Source organism: Dendrobium catenatum, unplaced genomic scaffold, assembly GCF_001605985.2.
Source record: "Dendrobium catenatum unplaced genomic scaffold, ASM160598v2 fragScaff_scaffold_1557, whole genome shotgun sequence".
NCBI lineage: Eukaryota > Viridiplantae > Streptophyta > Magnoliopsida > Asparagales > Orchidaceae > Dendrobium > Dendrobium catenatum.
The window spans coordinates 3,631,028-3,647,033 of record NW_021320019.1 but is presented as its reverse complement, the minus strand read 5'-3'; the positions used below and the strand labels follow the sequence as shown (position 1 = coordinate 3,647,033).

Genomic DNA, 16,006 nt, shown 5'->3' with positions numbered 1-16,006 from the left:
AAGATCACCTAAAAAGAGATAAGCGAGTGAGATATTGTTATAGGAAAGGAGAGCTTTAGCCCGAATGGTTGGGGCAAGTCGAACTAAGGGTCTCATGAATAAACACCTTCATGTAGCCGAGTTTGATGAAAATATTCACCCTGGGAGTGAGCGGGTGATTGAAATGTGGTTTTGGTATGTGGTGAGTGCTGAGTTACCAACTCTAAAGAGAAATCCTTAATTTTCCCCTAGTAAAGAGAGCTCTTGGGAAGGCCTTAGCAATTGACGCGTGTTGGTCGTTACACGAGAGTTCACTTGTGAGTTCCGACTGACTTCCCCAATAAAACTTTCTAAGGGTTTTGGGTTATCATGGTGGAATGAGACAAAATTAGCATAGATAATTCTTCAAATAAGGAAAGAACAATTTACTTTTTTGAGTCAATGAGTTTGCATTGTTTGGATAAAATTAAAAATTGAATCGAATTGATTTTATTTTTTAAGTTTGATTTGATTTTTAAAATATAAATATTTATTATGATTTTGACTTTCTTAAAAAATTTTATTATTAATACAAATTTTTAACACAATGTATTAAAGGATTCGTATCATGATTATTCGACAAATTTTATGCTAACTATCAACTACCTAATGCAACCCTTCATTTTTCTCATCAAGGAATTGAGACCACAACGGGCCGCCACAAAGTTAAGGAAAAATTCTATAAGATGGTGGTCAGACCTGCAATGTTTTATGGTTTAGAATGTTGGCCATTAAAAGAGAAGCATAATATTAAGTTAAATGTTGTGGAGATGAGGACGCTCATGTGGATAAGTGGTTTTACTCTTAGAGACATGGTATGAAATGAGCTTATACATGCAAAGGTTGGACTAGCTCCAGGGGAAGAAAAGATTAGAGAGAGACAACTTCGATGGTTTGGCCACATAAAATAAAGACCTTCCAATGACCTAGTTAGGAGAGTAGATGTATTAAATTTGTCTTATGTTAAGAAAAGTAGAGGTAGACCTAAAAAATTGGTTAGAAAATATTAAAAATGACATTTTTTTGTTAGATTTAAATGAGAATTTGAACATTAACATGACACAAAGAAGAAAAAGAATTCACTGACCCTACATACTGAGATAAAGGTTTGATGTTGCATTAATACAATTTTTTATTTATGGAAAATCAATCAAAACATCAAATTAACTATATCAGTTTATTCAAAAATCAAATTGATACATACTCCAAAAATTATCTTGATCGGGCACGAATCTCGAGGCAAAAGCTAGTTGGAAACTTCAAAAATTAATTTTGGGAGCCCCCGAACTCCGATTTCAGCAAGCTTATAGTCAAATTGAGCGTCTCGGAAATACGAACCCAACGACACCAAGATCAACCCAATCTGAGCCCAAATGAGTCCGAATCAAGGGCTCAAAGCGCTATTGGAAGGTTTAAACCGCAATTTGAGTTACAGTCTCCGATTTTGAAGAGCTTATACTCGAATCGAACGGCTCGACGAGATGAATCCAACGAACCCAAGATCGCCGACTTCCGACATCATTAAGGCCTTCAAATGCCCAACGAATGGTGCATGATCAAAGGATTCGATATCGGCCGTCCATTCAAAACACTCCCAATTCGCCCCTGATCTCACGCCTATTTACGTGCTATACCACTCCAGAAAAACTATAAATAGAGCCCTCATTCTACACTAAAGGGACTCAAGTGAAGAGAGAGAAGAAGAAGGAAAATGGGAAAAGGAGAATTCCCTCTTCCTCGACCACCGCCGGAGCTCTTCCTGCCGTCCGAACACGCCGGTATTCTGCGTGATATTAGGGAGAACGCAGGAATTCTTCCCAACTTCCACGTGGTGCTGAAATTCTTCACAACTTGCAACAGAGTTTCCTTCTGACGCCGAAACTCGCCCAAGTGAAGCTGGAGTTCTCTTTTGCCACCAATAGACGTCGGACTTCTACCCAACGTCGAACCTTCACTCTTCGCCAAGTTTCTACCTGACGTAGAACTTCTACCGGTTATAGGACTTCGCTAGACGTCTACGCGAAGATGGATTTCTTTCCATTGTTGGACTTCTACCTGACGCTGTCCTTCTAATCTTCGTCGTCAGGCTACAGTCCTTCCGACTTCCATCGCCAACCGACTACGGTCCTCCTGACGTCCGTCGCCCACCGACTACAAGTCTTCCGACCTCCGTCGCCCGCCGACTACGGTCCTCCTGACTTATGTCGCCCGCAGACTACAATATTTCCAACCTCTGTTGCCCGCCGACTACTGTGCTCCTGACTTATGTCGCCCGCCGACTACAGTTCTTCCGACCTCCGTCGCCAACCGACTACGGTCCTCCTGACATCCGTCGCCCACCGACTACAAGTCTTCCGACCTCCGTCGCCCTCCGACTACTGTTGAAATAGAGAAAGAGGCAGTAATGACTTTTCATAGTTTGACATAGAGTTGTAGGGCTATTTAATGATTTATTATTTAAAATATTTAATTATTTAAATCATAATTAAATATGATTTTATTAAAAAATTTATTTGTTAACTAACTATTCTTTATCTAATAATAATTATTAAATATTAAATTATCATCCATTTATTTATTTATTTTTGCACTGCTAATAATCTAATTAATTAAGGTGAATGGTACATTTTGCTTTTTCTCTCTCTTTTTGCGCAATCGAAATGTTGCGGCCGCGCACTTATGACTTAGTACGAGAGATCTTTTCTAAAGGATTTAGCTAAAGCTAAAACTGAAAGCAAAAAGGGCTTAAATCTAATTGTTTTGGTGGCTTAATAGAGCAACAAGTTCGTCAACGAGAAAACATGCTCTAATTTGTATAACTCTTACTTTTAAAGTTATTTATTAATCCATAAAAGTCACAAACATTTTTTTCTGAACACATGAAAAGCATCAATGGTTCATTTTCCCCTTTACTTCTCTCTCACGACTCACGAGTCACGACCTCGAGCACTGCTTTAGTTTTCCCTTTCGCTCTCTCTCACCCCCAAATAAAGACCGTATGTGGCATATGTTTATGCCTTATAAGCTCAAAGGTTCATGTTATTTGCATTATTAATTTTGATTTTACAGCTCCTCTTAGCTCCGGTAACGAGAGACAAACAGAACTATTTTAATATATTCTAACATTCCAAATGAGACGACAAGCATAACTATTTTAATTTAGACATGTTGCGGGCTAGAATATACGCGGCGATAGAATTGTAATTCTACATCTTAGCGTTGCACGAATATCCAACTTACACACATAGAACACAAGAATTTTTACGTGGAAAACCTTGGAAAATGGGGAAAACCATGCGGCCTAGCACAGTTGAAAAGATTTTGTATCGAGATTCGTATCCGATGAAGATAATTTTTGATGATATATCAAGGCCCCTCCTGAACATAATTTCTGGCTCCGCCACTGTTTGACGCGAATTCGTTCCTCCCCGCGAGCCCATATTCGAAGCACCTCAACTTCCAAAAAAGAAAAAAAATTATTAATTTTCGATTAGTTTAGAATTGAGTTGAACCGATTCAACTTAGAAAATATTTAACTAATTTATAAATCAAATAAATTAAATCGAAATTACGAATAAAGAGAGGATATTTTTGTGGGACAAAGTGTTCTATTTTGCTAAAAAACAATAGCGGTTATGTGTTAGTGACAAAACGACGCTCGGCCGTCCTTCGCGAAGAATCTTGCAGGATGGGCAATAACAGCTTAAAGTGGGCCCCACAAGCAAAAGCGACCTCCAGCTTCAGGTAGATGGCTTCGGCTCTAACGTGCTCCGGTTGGACACGTGCGAATCGGGGCCAAGCCACAGTTACACGTGCGAACACATCCGGATGCCTGAGCTGTAAGTTCTGCCTGTTTCCGAATTCTTTATTTACGTTTTTCTTGGGAAGGGACGGCTTTTGACAGGGGAAGAAACAAGGGAGAGAGAATCACAAGAAAAGGGGAACAACACCCTCAGCTCTTTGCTCTCCCTCTCCTTACCTCTCTCTCTCTCTCTCTCCTCTGGATCTTCTTCGTTTTCCTCCTCTTGCGCCTTCTTTTCTCTCAAATTGGCTGGAGATCCTGCGAACTGTCTGCCGATTGGGTGTAGTAATCTTAGTTTCTAATGGAGCAGCTTGTAAATTTCATTATCCGTCCCCCGAGGTATGAGTATTGGGCTTTTTTATTGTTTCCTATTTTGCACTTTGTGTTCTTCTTCTACCCCTTTGTTTATTCTCTTATGTTTTATGCCTTGGTTGATCCTGTGAGGATTGTTCAATATATGAGCCTTGTTTCCTCCTACATAACCGGTTCTTAAAATGTCTTATTTTATTGTTTGTGGGGTAGGTCGGTTTTGGTTGGCTTTGTGTATATTGGACTGGTTTAGGGTGTAAAGCTTGATGAGATTTCCTGATTAGGAATACCGAAATTGAGTAGGAATCCGCGTAAGTCATCGTATGGGTAGAGTGTGGGACCGTAGAAGTGGTTCAGTCATAGCAAGTAGCTTTGAAAGAATCACAATAGCGAAGTTGGTGAAACTTGAAAACAAAAGGGACAGGGCCGTATTCATGCCTCAAGAAGAACTGAGCATACAGTTAGACATTTAGAATCCTCTCTCGCCAACTGTTTTTTTGTCTCCCTTCTTTAATGTAATATCTTTATTTCAGCTATGAAACATTTTTCCAAACAAAATCCCATGGATGATTAAGATTTGTATCACTTACCATATAGTGGCTATAATGAATATGCATAAGTAATTTAAATATGTTTAGTGGCGGAACCAGAAATTTCTTATATAAGGGCCTGAATTAATTTCTTAAAAAATTTATCTCAAAATTTTTTTTTTCATCTGTAGTTGGGACCGGCATTGACATTTTTTTCCATAACTCTTTTGCGAAATTAAAATACTTAGAACATGTAGAATTGGCAACCAAATTACAGTTCACTTCACTAATCATTTGCATGAAAATTGATTCTTAATTCTTAAAATAAATTCATGAAAGTATTAAAAGATGATTGATTTTGGTTAGTGAACATAATGATATCATCAATCAATATTAAATAGAATAGCAACATTTCACAATACAAATTGGATCTCATGAAGGATAACACTAAAAAAGACAATGAAAATACTATTAAAATAAATAAAGATGCTTGGTTACAAATTAGTTCCCACTTCTATGAATCCAATAATAAAAATGCGACAAAAGAGGGAGGTCCTCTTGTAGATGAAGGTTGATACAAAAATTTGGTTGGGAAGCTCATTTACCTCTGTCACAATTAGAAGATAGCATATACACTTATAGCTTCATCACTTATGAAAATTGCCAAAATTAAGAAACTTAAAAGGTAGAAGATACACCAAAACAAACTTACAGGCATAAGAGCCTTACACATTCTGAAAATAAAAGGTAAACCAGTAAGGCAATAAAATGAGTTTAGAAAAAAAAATTACATAATTTAAAACTATAGGTTTTATAATTGAAAGAAAAAGAACTTAACATAAGCAAAATGCTTGTTTAAGAACGCGATAGGCACAACGACTTCAATTTTCCAACATGTCCTGTAGTGTCAAAGCAGTTTCCTTGCCAGGAAACAAAGCCGACCTCACCCTATGGAAATCCCATGCGACAACGACGACTCTTGTAAAGTGCGAAGAGGAGTTTAGCAACACTCTTGGTCTGTAGTGCTTTGGCTTTTGAAGAAGGTGACAGGCACAGTGGCTTCGAAGAGCGCAAATAAGCTTCCTTTAGCAATTATTTCAAAATACGACAGAGGTGAAAGATCGCTACCTTCATTGGTGAATGAGGCTACGAACCATTGCTGCAAGCTCCCGTTCTAAGGTTTGATCAAAAGAGGCGACATGCAAATTAGAATGGTCAAGGTTCAAGCAGATTGATAGCTATTTATTTTATATGTTGTCTCTTAATGTTTTTAACAAATAGACAATTTGTATTCTATTTTATTAGCATTGCTTGCATCATTGTGCAGTGTAAGTACAGACATGCAAATGTATACAAGGGTGTATTGTGAGTTCCTCAAGCACAATAGAAGGATCATTTATGAAAAAGAAGCAAGGTGGCATCAAGAGAATTCAAGCAAAAATCAAGGCAAGGGTGGCCAACGTAGGGCTTGAAATTCAAATGATGGTAGTTTTACATGGATTACTCATACAACTCATCCCCACAACAAGGAGATGTCTAATGATGCTTCAAAATCATACTCCTACATCCATGGTGCCATATCGCTCCACTCCCCACAAGGCATAGGCTGACCTTGCCACCTCATTTTATAACCACACACACTCCCTACATTCAAGTAGTTATCTCTTGCATACAAGGGTTTTTTAATTTGAGTTTCCATTATGTAAGAGGGAGTATATGATATAATAGGGATGTGAATTGAAGTTTAATTATTATTGGAATGAAAATTTAGTTGTGCCTTCAAGAACTTTTACCTCTCCTTAGCTTGGTCATTGTGAGCACCAGTTGTTTGGGATAAGGTTAATTTAATTGCTACCATTGTTATGCACTTTAAGTCTCAATCCATTCCATCTTCCTCATATCTATAACCTATTAACATCCTCTCTAGCCTTCTTTCCACAGTGTAAAAGAAAATCCTAAAAATAACACCTCTCGGTTTGCCCTCTTCAATCAAACCTTAGCTCAACCCCATTGTCTCCTTAAGACTCTACACTTATCAACTCCATCTACCAATCTCCAGAAGTATTCTAAGCCCTTCCTCCTATCCCTTGAGAACAAATAGCTATGAGAACCTTCCTTTTTTTCATCCACAAAATTCTGTTTTAAGGACTTATTATGGTGTTCCACTTGTTCTATCTCCACAAATACCTTATTCTACATATCTCCAATACGTCCTTCTAACTCTAAAAACACCCTAATCCCTTACCATCTTCATTAACCTCTTTATCCACATTTTAACAACCTTGGCCAACATCTTGAAGGCTTCCACAAGGAATATAGCTTTTTTTTTTTGGGCAAATGACTATTTGTAATGCTTTCTGTTATTGGATAGGCATAATGAAACGTTATTTAATTTTTTTCATGAATATCAAGAGTTTTGAAAACTTATGACTTCTACGTGCTAGGATTTATAAATTATGCATTTTTCAGATGATACAATGAAAATTTCTGTCTTTTAATTTAGAGTCCCTCTCATAGTCTTTTCTAGATTTTTGTTTCTTTTCTTAGCTTGTTATTCTTGTACAGAGTTTAACTATTTCTTCTTTGACCAACCACAGAGCTGATTATAATCCAAAAAATGATTTGCTGGATCAAGAATTCATGTTGAAAGGGAGATGGTTCATGAGAAAGGACTTGGAGGTAATAATAATGTCTCTTCATGAAGCTTGTTGATTATTTTTAAAGTGGGAGGTTGGGAATTGCTTTTCTAACAACATTAATTGCTTAGTATCTCAAATGCATCGTGTGAATTATTAGTTTTTTCTGAGTCATTTTATAGTTACTTTCTTTGTGTTTTTCTCTTATATTAAAATTGATTAAGGAGTGTGATTTAGATCCGCATCTATGTCAGATGGTGACTTTGTTGCATACATTTTTTTTTCTTGTGAAATGTAATATATGGCTTGTTTATCAACATGAATTCAACTATAACGAGGAATGGGTGGTGTGTCATCTATTGTCATGGTCTAGATGTGAATGAAGGTGCAAGTTTGGCAATTTGAATATGATAAAAGAACTTAACATTAACTTGCTAGTTACATCCCTGGAGTTAAGGCAAAATGAAACAATTTTGTATTCCAAAGTAAGATTCACATATAGAAATAAATAAAAATTTATAACAATAAAATATATAAAATGTAATTTTTTGAATTAATGAAAATACTAACACTCTATCATCAGGAGAAATTAAAACATCAAATCAATGAAAAAAAAAAGATAATTACCACAAATAATTGAAATTAAACAAAGGCCATGTTAAAATAAATAAGCTCCTATTGAAATAATAATACCTGAATTCAAAGAATATATATTGTTAACAAATTTACTCCTAGCCTAATAGTTTTCGAATCAATCCAATAGGTTATATTTGGAAGTAAAATGGGTGTAAAGTATTCCAAATGCAAGGGTTTTGAAAATGTTGGTGTTTGGTTGGTGAAAAAGGGATGCAAAGTAAAGTAATAACAATTATTCTAAATTAATTACACATACATATGGTTTGAGTTACATTAGTTAAGATTTTTGTTAAAATACATAGGAATGTGAGAAATAAAAACTATAGAGATAATTTCCTTGATCTATGATTATGGCATAAACCGTTCTAGGTTAAATTAATTTAAGTAAGAAATCTGAATTATAAAATTTTTGTTAAAACGGTTTAGTGAAAATTTAAATGAATATATAATCAACCCAACTATTATGATTAAAACAGTTTCTAGTTGAAATTTGATTGAATTAATCAAGATCAAATTATCATTGTGTTTTAGTACTCTATTAATTGATGAAAATAATATAAAGGAAATGAATGATTTTAGGACATTTAGGGCCATGAAGTGAACAATGATGACCTTATATAACAATAGTTGTATTGCCGAAGGGAGGAAGAATCCAAGACTATTACAACATAGATCCATGAGGGACTTTTGCGATGTTCACCAGTCTAGCCCCAAAATAACAACTAAAATTAAATGAATACACAAATATTATCCAAACATGGTTCAAGGTTGCATTAACCACATTGCAAAGTGTCATGAGTGTCAAATAAATGTTAACATAATTTATTGTCACTAATTTGGTCCATCGAAAGTTGGGGTACCGACACTGTAGGTTCTATTGGCTCATCATTGTTAGTTGACTAGAATTTCATCCTAGCAGCATGGTTAACCAAGTATTTGTTCAACACTTTAGTGGTTTCTTTGGCTAAGGCTTTCAATTCTACTCATTTTGTGAAGTAATCGACCAGTGCCAATAGGAACCTTATTCAAACACTAATCTTAGGAGGGGCGTTAACAATGTTAATCCTTTGCATCACAAGCAACTTGAGATTGGTGATCCACCAGAACTCTTGAACCTATCAGTGAAGAATCGTAGAATGGGACTTGAGATTGGTGATCCACCAGAGCTCTTGAACCTATCAGTGAAGAATCGTAGAATGGGCTTTGCATGCTCTACGTGATTTAGCAAATTTGATTATGATCTTGGATGTTAGCCAGAAGAAACACTATCAAAATATATTGTTTGGCCGGACTTATCATCAAATGGATTTTGCACTCCCCATGATGGATATCTTCCAGCGTTTGTGCTTTGGTTGTTACCAGGCATAGAAGAAAAAAATTTGGTGAAACTGTTCTTGAAAGTACTCCATTTTAGTTAAAATCACCTAGCTACTTGGTACCTAATTGACCGGACATTCTTGCACCTACTTGTAGTACCTCATTGTTTAGATAAAGCTCTACCTCATCCACCCATCTCGGGGTTTCATCTGAATATGGCTTTTGGCTCCTTGTTAGATGGAACTAAACCTTTTAATGAGGTGGCATGAGGGCTACCATATTTGTCAAATAAATATTCTTTTTGGTTCTCTTCCTCAGGCACATGCTTCACCTTGAGATAGTCAGACCTTGCTATTGATGCTATGACTTCTCTAGTTACTTCTTTTAAAATGGGTCTAGTACTTCATATGATCCAATAATATGATTCCCCATCAGTTGTGAGCGGCGTGGAGTACTAACTCCTTACTCCAATTTTGGCCACCAGCCTCAGTTCAATAAGCAAAACTTTGTACCCCATTTGATTGTCAGTTTCATTAAAACTAAGTTGAATGAAAGTATAGCACAAAACTCCATTGCTATTCTTCCGCGAGGCTCCATCAATAAACACATTCAGGATCCTTTATTCTTTCGGTTGGTCTTGGGGAATCATGTTAAATTGATTGCTCTTAATGAACCACTAATATAGGTGTATGGGCTGGTCAATCACCATTTTGATGGGATGTACTTGGAAGGAGGCCCTCAATCTCCAGGCAAAAAATGTTCAGGGCTAGCACCAATTTCTTAGAGGGCATCTTTACACTGAACCATTGAGGGTGTGATTAACATTGAACACAACCTACTACTGCCTCCTCTTGCTTAAGGACATAGTTGCCCCCATGTTGTGGTATCCCAAGTATGGAATAACATCTTTAGTTGAGGGCTCACGAGAATGGGTGATGATTTTTAGAGTTGCTTAGCTTCAGTGAAAGCCTCCTCATACTTGGTCATTCACTCAAATTTATTTTAGTTTTTGTAACTTTAAAGAGTTCTTTGTTTCGCTTTCTCAAGCGCAAGATAAATCAACGTAGTTTGACAAGTTGATTAGTTAGCTGCAAGGCACCCTTGACTAAACATGGTGATGCAGCCTCTAGACCATTTATACATTGTCATAATTTGGAGATATATTGGCCGACGTAATCATTATTCCTAAGAATTTGTTTGAATTTGTGCCAAACAAGCTCCTGGAATGATTCAATTTCATATTATACCTCTTTAATGTTACAAATGTCTCTTATAAGTCTTCATATTTGGTCAACGACTTGCTCTTTATAAACAAGCCGTTGACTTAAATCTTAATTCCCTTTCTTTCTATTGTTGGAAGATATTATCTACAGCCATTGGTATGTGGTGCCTACATTCTTCAAATCGAATGATCACACCATGTAACAAGAAGTCCCTTCATTAATAATAACCGTGGTGTTTTTCTCATCGTTGGATGATCCATATTTGGTGGTAGCCTGAGAAGTCGTTTAACAAACTAAAGAACTTTTGAGTACTGAGTCCACCTATATATCCATCCTTACCAATAAGTACGAGTTACTTGTGCAAACTCCTTGACTTTTTTTAAGTTTACCCACGACTTTCATTTATTATTAGCTTTTTTGACCATTACAATGTTCAGGACCCATTCAAGGTGCTTGGCTTCCCTGATAAATCTAACGAGTAGCTTTGATACTTGTTCTTGAATTGCAACCTTGATCTTGATGAACTAGTTCTATTTTTTCCATTGATTAGCCCTATTTTAAATCGGATATGGAGATGATAGTTGGTGATATCTATACTGACGAAAAACATATCGGATGGCTCCTAGCTTGTAACACCCTACGGTACCCTTAAACAGTACTGTAGAGTGTTACAAATAAAATATAACATTTTTGATCTTATAACCATTTGAAACAATCCATCATTTGCATGTTTACATATTAACATATCATAAACCTTTACCAGTACATCAACGGAAGTACTTAAAATTTTTAAGAAATCATAAATTATAATTACAGAGCCATAAAAATTTGAAACAAACATTCCATGGGAATATTAACATACCTTTAGTTTAGTTTTACAAACAGAAATAAAATTAATATCTAGGATTGAAATACTTGAACTAGTCAGCAACCATTTTTTTCTTTCCCTTTTCCTATAACAACAGCCAGTAATGAAAATACTGGTGAGCTATAAGACTTAGTAAGTAATGCAGTTGTAATTAGTATTAAGGTCGCTTTGCCCTTCTCCAAGGGACTTCAACTCACGAGTCCGAACCCATCATGCGGCTGTTGACAAATTTGATTCCTCTCGTAGGAATCTCACTCTCATTCTCTCCCAAGAACAAAGTGTGGAATACAAAATTTTTCATATCAAATTCACCATCCTCTTACAATAGCTAAAGGCCATATATATAAGCCACAACATGAGAAAATAAAAAAAATTACAAAATTACCCCTCGGGCTACAACACTCAAATAAATTAACTTAGGGGTAAAACAGGAAATAACATAAAATAGAAACTAAAATGCAGAAAATAATTCATAAATGACAACTTAAATCAGAGCCGTCGATTTACGACGCCTCCTGTGATAGATGCGCCAGATTTTCGTGCCGATGTCCGCATCATCTTGTTGAGGTGGATGACATGCAGATTATTTATGACCATTCCTACGATAGAGGACATATTCCATGAGGTGAGCTGAGAAATGGTCATGCGACTGGAAGTAGAGAATAATGAAGAAGATGAGGGTTAGAGAAGCTTGTGGTGTCTCGGTTAAGTTGCTTCACTAATTTAAGAAGACAGTGGTGAGGGCTTGTGGTGATGAATGAAGGGGGAAAGTTGCAAGAGTTTACATCCGGGACTGCAATCATGTGTGAAGAGAATTTGGCTACAACCAAAATCCGAACTCCTATTTATCACGACTTCAGAGGTGGCAAACATTACAAGAGAGAGAGAGAGAGAATTGTTATATTTGGAGTAAAGCATCATTTCAGTTGGCTAGCCACGGTTCTATGAGGGCTGGCTTGGGTAAATGTTTTTTTTTTCGCCTGTTTGTTACATTTATAAGACATTTCACGTGTATATGTTATTGCATATGTGGCTGTATTTCATTTGTGAATCATGACATTGAACAGGTTGTCTCTTAAGAAAATTTGTATCCATTAAATTCTTAAATATGTATCTACTTTTGTGCTTGTCCATTTGTCTGATTAGCGAACATATCTTTCTGTCCATTTAATGTCTTGGACGATAGATTCTCTACATGTTTAGTTATCAGACATATCGATTTGTTAAAGCCTTGAGTCAAGTTCCTGACCCTTGATATTATATTGTGATGGTATTTAATTCAACATTCACATGCATAGAATGATTTAAGGGTCTTTCTTGCCATTAAAGTACTTTGTTTCACGTCAATGAGTTCAGCAACTAGCAATAAGAGGCTAAATTCTAATTTATAGAACTTTTGCAGATCAAAAATAGTAGGGGATATGTACTTCAATGCAGTCACTATGTACCCCTTGAGGTTCCAGAAGGAAAGGCTCTTCCCTGTGTCATATATTGCCATGGAAACAGGTAGAAGATCGTTTTACTGACTGATTCCTTTTTTTCCATAAAAATTTTCATTTTTATCCTGTCTATTTTTCTTGTTTTGGTGATTTGGAAACTGGAAAAAATATGTTCTGATATGGTAACACTAGGAAACATGTTATAAATCGTTTTGCTAACTTTTTTCTTCACATCATGTTGATATTGGTAAACTACTGGAAAAATATGAAGTTCTCAATATAATATGTACTGCCTTGATACATTTGATACGTTGACTTCTTATGATAATAAGTAAGATTAATCTAATTGAGGTCATGGGATTCTTATTTATCTTCTTAACTGTGAGAATCTTTCTTGGGTTCTTCATCATTGTGTATCAACTGACATAGAAGAGTAAATTAATAATTAAGGAAGTGCCCCATTTCCTTCCTTTTATGGTTTGTAGATTACATTTCTTAAACTTTAAGTACATGTCTTTGAATTCCTGTCTTAATCATGTGCTAAACATTCTTCATTGGTAAGCTTAACTTATTGAGCATGCTTGCATAACCAAGTGTATAATGCTTTAGATGAAAGCAAGGATATGATTCATATATTACAATGAAAGATGAGTGAAGAACAAATTATGGAAAGAGTCATAAAAAAAATGGGAATGATGGAATGTGTCAATCTTTGTGCTACAACCAGCAGCACTCGGCACCATACCGAAAGTAAGTCCATGACAATGGAAGAATTGTAGGGGATTGGAAAAGAATTCAGGTTGTGTCGAATGTTGACCATTCAATCCATAATTAAGTTCGGCATCAACAGTGTGATTGATCAGATTGTTTCTTGCTTTATTGAGAAATTTATATTTGAGAAATATTTGGATATGTTTCTTTTTTTATTAGTATTTATTTCTTGCCATATTTTCTTATTGTTTTTTTTTTACTTGTATCCCAATGGTTGCTTTTATTATAAATAGGGACCATTAAGGCTAGGCTGAGGCATATTAATGGTTGAATGATTTTTTGCTATTTGAGCAGTTGCCCCTTTTTCATCTCTCTCTCTTCTTAGGTCCATTGTCAATAGCTATTTCCCTTCTCTTTTTCCTCTTTTGCCCTTCTTGATATATTTTGGTATTACTTATTAGTACCTTTTAACGTTGCACCTTCATGTGCCCACAACTGATTATATTTGTTTTAATGTCACAACCTTCAATTGCACTCATCTTGCTTGCACTTATAGACCATTGATTGCATTCCCTACCCATAGCCATCATGCTTGTGTGACGTGTTGCATCTCACATTGCTCTTAAGCGATGTTTAATGGAATATCATTGTTGAACATCCCCTTGTGAACTCTAATATTATTGTCGCTTACTCCTCACATTGTTACCTACTTCTTGTTCCCCGCTTGCACTCAACCTTGGTGTTGCACCATTGCTTTTTTTTTTTGTGCAACAACCTGGTGTAGGAAACCTTGCTCTTGCACTTGTGATCCCAACCCACAAACCATTATTCCGTCGCTTTCCCTATGCTTTTCGGTGTATGTTCTCGGTGCTAGTTGATGTAGGCAGGGGGGGGGTCAAATCAAATCCTAATATTTGATTTTTGACTCCTCTAGCTCATTAATGTCTAGTAAAAAATTAGCTCATTTAACCCCACTAATTTGTCGATGGTCTCTATCATGCCAATGCTCTGCACCTCACAAAGCCATTTGCCAGTCATCCCTTGGCTTTTTGATCCCACAACTAGGATGGGAATTCATGGGAGCCTCACCTATTAAATCCTAGCTGACCCTTGGCATTTTGATCTCACAGCTAGGATGGAATCCGTAGGAGGCTCACCTGGATCACACTGATCTCCTTCCATATATAGGTGATTGATTTAGGAAGGATTATATTAGAGCAATTATTCATTATGCTATAATTATTTATTTATTTATTAAGATATCTTTTATTAATCTATAAATATGGACAAAATATAAAAGGTGTCCAAAAATCCTTTCCTTACATTTCCTCTCTAATCCTTCTATTCAAAACATCAAAAATAACAAAACAAAACCTGCCGTCCGTCAATGGGTTGCTGTCTATCATCAGAAAACAGCTCAAAGCCTGTTATTTTAACAAAGTTTGAAACTCAATGTAAGGGAAAAATATGGTTTGGAGTTGGTATACCCTTTAAAATGGGACATAGTGAAGGGATTGACTTTAACCCTTGAATAAAGTTCAAAAGTTGAGATTGATTGAACAAATTTTATACTAAAAAGATAAAATTTTATATACAAGTAATTCTAAGTAAAACAGGTAAGAATAGGCAATGGAAGTAAATAATATATCACATTCAATAGAGGTAATGTACATGAAAAACTGATGTTATTACTAGTGGAATCAATTCAATATACATGAATTTGTGTAGCAATAAATCAAGACAAAATGATCTATGCTACTTGATATTTCAAAATGAAAATTAAACGATATATACAAACGTGTGTATTACAAATAATTGAGTACTGGTGGTAGGACTAACAACTTACAATACATAAGAACCTATTACAAACACCAAGGATAATGGCTCTAACAAAGAATGATATGTTTATTCTCTAATAAATAAAGTTACTTCAAATTGAGTTATACACAATTTTAAATTTATTTGAGATTCAACTGTGTTAAGTTAAACTTAAATCGAAGCTCTTACACATCACGAACTTTCAATTAATTATAAGTATGAAATTAATGGCATTCAAATAATATTTAATTGAAATAGTTGCAATCTACTCAACCTATTTGGAATAAAATCATACTAATAACCTAATCATAATATCTATCCTAAAACTTCATCAAAACAAATGCTAGTGGTAGGGAAAGGGAGGAGGATGGCTTGAGGCTTGCTCTCGATTGTTGAAGGAGAAGAAGGAGATAAGGGAAATTGATTTTGAGGGCTGGAGGAAGGGCACAAGAGAGGAATGGTTGCTTGTTCGAAGAAGCTTGATGGCTGCGACGGGAACGGTATGTGATGCCTAGCCTGTTGCGATCTTTTTAAGGGGGAGTATAGATGAAGAAGCCAGAGATTTGCATGCTGATTGGCAACAGAGGGAGTGATCTTGTGTTCACGTGATGGAGTAGAGCAGCTAAAATTGAGGTTTGGGTTGCATGGAGGGGGAGGGGTCTACTAGTCTGGTTCAGAGAGGTTAATGGTTTATTACAA

General features: G+C 35.9%; 1 protein-coding gene across 3 annotated transcripts in view; it reads left to right on the top strand.

The window, feature by feature from the left end:
* The first annotated feature begins 3,881 nt into the window (after nucleotides 1–3,881).
* The window catches only part of LOC110114100, a 40,050-nt gene continuing 27,925 nt past the window's right edge, over nucleotides 3,882–16,006 (top strand). For all 3 annotated transcript variants that reach the window (XM_020846875.2, XM_020846867.2, XM_028700566.1), the window contains exons 1-3: nucleotides 3,882–4,159; nucleotides 7,257–7,338; nucleotides 12,742–12,845. In XM_020846875.2, the coding sequence (XP_020702534.1) occupies nucleotides 4,122–4,159; nucleotides 7,257–7,338; nucleotides 12,742–12,845 (224 nt within the window). In that variant the 5' untranslated portion in view covers nucleotides 3,882–4,121. The remainder of the gene's footprint in view (nucleotides 4,160–7,256; nucleotides 7,339–12,741; nucleotides 12,846–16,006) is intronic.